This window comes from Alnus glutinosa, chromosome 6 (assembly GCF_958979055.1).
Source record: "Alnus glutinosa chromosome 6, dhAlnGlut1.1, whole genome shotgun sequence".
Taxonomy (NCBI): domain Eukaryota; kingdom Viridiplantae; phylum Streptophyta; class Magnoliopsida; order Fagales; family Betulaceae; genus Alnus; species Alnus glutinosa.
The window spans coordinates 5,848,773-5,853,263 of NC_084891.1; the positions used below are offsets into that span (position 1 = coordinate 5,848,773).

The 4,491-nt window shown below is 36.4% G+C and overlaps 1 protein-coding gene and 1 pseudogene across 1 annotated transcript; both read right to left on the reverse strand.

Annotated features, from left to right (window-relative positions):
- Positions 1-1,814: 1,814 nt before the first annotated feature.
- Positions 1,815-1,922, reverse strand: LOC133872086 (U6 spliceosomal RNA; annotated as a pseudogene).
- A 22-nt stretch (positions 1,923-1,944) lies between these two features.
- LOC133870153 (gibberellin 3-beta-dioxygenase 1-like) lies at positions 1,945-4,159 on the reverse strand. Its single transcript, XM_062307211.1, has 2 exons — positions 3,590-4,159; positions 1,945-2,798 (listed from the first exon to the last, which is right to left on the reverse strand). The coding sequence occupies exons 1-2, from the start codon at positions 4,066-4,068 to the stop codon at positions 2,213-2,215; spliced, it is 1,065 nt and encodes a 354-aa protein (XP_062163195.1). The 5' UTR covers positions 4,069-4,159; the 3' UTR covers positions 1,945-2,212.
- Between the last annotated feature and the right edge of the window lie 332 nt (positions 4,160-4,491).

Here is a 4,491-nt window from a genome sequence, read left to right on the forward strand (position 1 = left end):
TCATGCACGTGTGGTAGGAATATTATATATATATATATATCTGACGAAAAAAAAGAAAAAATCCAAAAAAAATCCAAAAAACCAAAAAAAAAAAAAAAAAAAAGCAAAGAGATTGATTAGGTAAAAGAGAGCTTTTTCGATCTACCTAGCTATATTTCTATAATAAACTTGTTATACACGCGCGCATATATATATATATATAGGACATGTTAGACATCTATTCTATAATCATTGATCTCTTACTCACCTTCATATGATTAAGTTTCAAATTCTGGGACCCAATTTGAGTCCTACAAATCTAAATGAAAATAAGATAAGTTAGAGCATCTCCAGCAATAGTTATTATTCTAGCTAAACACATTTTTTAAAAAATTTTAGCTATTAGTTTTACAATACAAATTTTAACAGATTAGCTATCACACTCTCTAACTACTTTCTTTAAATATTATATTTTAATGTATTTCTTATCATAAAAGTTGAGGGATATATAGGGAAAGAGAAATGAAAGAAAATAATAATAAAAGAATATGTGTTACTGTAAACTTTTACTGTAGCAAAATGAATGAAGATACTCTATTTTGAAACATATGTTGAAGAAGGAATAAAGTGAGCCATTTGATGATATGACAGTAGGTAGATAGTTCTGAAAAGAAAAGGTGATGTCAGGGTAAGAAGCTAGGTGTTTGAAGATGATGATGATAAGGATGAGATATTCATGTAAATGATATAAAATGTTCAATGTTGTTGGTTTCGTGTAATTATTACTGAAATTTGTATAGATTCGCAGATTCCATGGGAAAAGGTGTTTTAGCAGTTCGCTAGGGTTAAGAATGAATGCCCTTTCAGACGTGCTTGCAATGATGGCTTTCAAACATGCAAGTGCTGTACTCCTACGACCAGTACTCCTGCCGGCTGCCGCGATGCTAGCTTGCTTCCTTTCAATTCCCTCTGATCACTTTCTTGTCTCCATCTTAATTTTCTTTTCTTTTCTTTTCTTTTTCTCACGTGTCCTATTAATTCATAATTATATAATTATATATATATACACTTCTCTTCTACTAGAAGATGTCATTTCATGTATACAAATGTTGATTTTCGCGGATATTATATTATTTACTAATATTTATGAAGGACTACTGCATGCACCATCGATCAATTACTCTAAAAATTATTAATTTATTTAATTAAGTACCCCTTCATAGTCTGGTGCAAAACCATGGTTTAAAAAAAAAGTTGCAGGGAGAAAAGACAAAAAGAGATCGAGCTTGATGACAATCTAAAACAAGGCATCTAATTATATGGCATCATGTTTTATATATTAAACTTCTAGCCCTACTAAATTTAACTATACACAAAACACATCCTAGCTACCATAACAAACAACTTGTCACTTTTTCTTTTTTTTGGGATAAGTAATAATTTATCCGAAATATTTTAATAAGAATGAAAGATAAACTACGGAGATAATGTTCAAATTTCGGTTCTTATGTCATATATTTTAAATCACTAATTGTCCCAAAACTTTTTCTGCCACATGCACCCTCAATTTGGGTAGATTAAAAGTGCGCGAAACTCAGGCGTTCATGAAAGTCACATAAACTTTGAAAGGATTAAAAAATAACAAAAAAAAAAAAAAAAAGTTCCTAACATTACTCTTTTCATGGCAATATAAATTACAGCATGAAAATTTAAAACTTTCATTTATCATAATTGAAATACAACGATTTCAAAGTTTCATTATAACTCTGTTCATCTCAAAATATCTAAGAAGAGACTGCATTACTACATACCGGGAGCTCACCGGCCGACATTCCGGAACTTTGGTCCATTTCTCGATTTATGCTTGTCATCCTTGCGCAAGAGCCATGCATGCTAATTTTTTCTATATCGTTCTAATTTTTTTTATCGAATGCCCGTATTACCATATTAAATCACTAAATAATATTGTCCCAAAACTTAAACTAATACAAACCAATAAAATTAATCATTTAATTAATATTTTAATGAAAATTAAATACAACGGCTCCATCCGTAGCCTATACACCCCAACAACAACTTCAAAAAAAAAAAAAAAAAATTAATAATAATAATAGTAGTAGTAGTAGTAGTAGATAGCTTAGCTAAGAGAAACCTGATCCAGGATAGCCTTTCCAGAAAACGTTTATGTCAACATGACAAAAGCCTCGAGGCTCATGCACGCAACTTTTAACGTTTATGTTGTTATAATCGAAAGGGCATTCTCCAGATTTTTGGCCTTCAAACCAACATACTCTTTCATTGCCACCGACCGGTAACGAGGAACTTGGCCTGAACTCGAACCCTTATAGAAAGGCGACATGACGTAATCGGCCGGCGGGTTATAGAAGAAGGCAACCGAGAACCGCTGCCTGGTCCCGTTCGCCGCCACACGATGAAGAGCGTTCTGAAATCGAGCGTTCGACAGAATATGCAGAATATCGCCGATGTTGACCACAAATGCGCCGGCGACCGGAGGAACTGGAACCCATCCGAGCCCGTCTTTGAAGACTTGGAGGCCGCTGATTTCGCTTTGGTGGAGTATTGTCAAGAGCGAGGTGTCTGTGTGCGGGGCTAGACCCATGGCTTGGTTTGGTTCCGGACAGGAAGGGTAGGAGTTTAGCTGTAAAGCTGTGGAGGCAGCTGATGATCCGCCGCCGGAGCCATTGCTTGAAGCTAGCCAGCTTATTTCTTCATCGGAAATGTTCAGGGACTCGAAGATCAGGCGGGTGAGTCGCTCGGCTAGACCCTTCATATCCTTCTGATAATTTTCCATTACATCACTGCAAAAATAGAAAAAGAAAAGAAGTACTTAATTAATAAGGATGCTATGTACGTACAAGTGCATATATATTTATTTCAAAATATAATGCTAATTAATTATTCTTGTAATTAAGAAGCAACCTCGATCTACTTAGCTTAATTACTATGAGAAGTCATAAAGCCCTAACTTAAAAGATGGAAAGAAAATAATTTCTTCATTCATTTCTCTCCTTCTACTAAATTATATATATACAAGGAAAATGCAATGTTTCGGGTATGTACTACGTATAGTTAGCTTTTACTACAATTCATTTATATACTCTTATTACATGCAGTTTACATATTATGAAAATAAGTATCACATAACATGCCACATTTCACTGGTTAACGTGCTAAATATTACATGAATTGTCACGTAAATTTGTAAGAAAATTACAGTAAAAACTACATCAATCTTGTTGCTTTCTGAAATGTGTGTGTGTATATATATATATATATATATGAAGTTAATGGCGAGGTGGCTCATGCCATGTTATGAAGGCCATGATCGATCGAATACCTATGTGAATTATATGTCCTCTTGGGTCCTCCAAGGTGATATCCACCATATAATTCGCATCAACTACCAATGCGGAACAAAAACACCAGTGTTGACTAATAACTCTTTTTTTCTCTAATCGAAAGTAAAAACAAAACAAAAAACAAAAAACTTTGCTTCCAAACAAATCCAAGAATAAAAGAAAAGCAGCTGGTTTAATATATGAAACAGTCCACGTGCATGGAAGTGCATGGAAATGGCCGAGCTAGTTACCAAAACCGTTCATGATCATGGGGCCAAAGTTCCCTAACATGATCGACTGGAGACCCGATGATTGTGAACCCTTCATGCCACATGTACTTGGAGAAGAACGGCGTTATCCGAGCGACGCCGTATCCGGTGGCCCCACTCGGCGTCCGTAGGGCCTTCAACTTTTGCGGAGTCGGCAGGGCAAAGAACCGTCCAGCCTCATTCTCAACCTCCTCTATCAGACTCAACGACACCCCATGGTTCACTAGCTGGAAAACACCCCACGCTTCGCATGCGTGCCGTATGAGCTTCGACGCATTGGGGTCGGCGAGGTCGATAATAGGCACATCGGGCGGCAACTCTTCCTGCAACGAGAAATCGTTGTCAGACTCCGGCCGCCACACATGCGAGTCGGGCATGGTCTGCACGGCAGCAAAGTCAAGGGGGGCGATATGGTGGAGGTGGAGAGGGTGGTCTCTGTAGGCCTCGGAGAGGGTAGTCATGATGATCAAACAAAGTGAAAGAAAAAAAAAAATGAGAGATAAAATGGGAGGACAAAGAGTTGGGTGAGGGTGGCTGTTGGAGGATGTTGTGTTTGTATGTGGGTTTGGGATTGAATATTTATGGGAATATATAGGGATGAACAGGACAAAAAAAGGAACAAACAAAACCAGAAAGTTGTGGCATCTCAAATACATAAAATAACAGTTTCTTTGTTCCATGATAAGGGGGACCTCTTTTTTCTATTCTTTTTTGCTTTTGTGGACAAAGGACGACATGCCCTCTTCGTCCACTAGTTGAAAAATTCATAGGAGGAGATAAGCTTGAGCTACCAATCGGCTTTAATTTGATGCTTTAAGGCTGTTATAAATTAATTAATTACAAAATTAATTCAATATATATGCAAATTTTCATGTGATTAATTC

Coding starts and splice junctions, on each gene's coding strand:
- LOC133870153 (XM_062307211.1), bottom strand. CDS start 4,068: ATGACTACCCTCTCCGAGGCCTACAGAGACCACCCTCTCCACCTCCAC. Junction 2,799..3,589: donor CATGATCATGAACGGTTTTG/GTAACTAGCTCG, acceptor CTATTTTTGCAG/TGATGTAATGGAAAATTATC.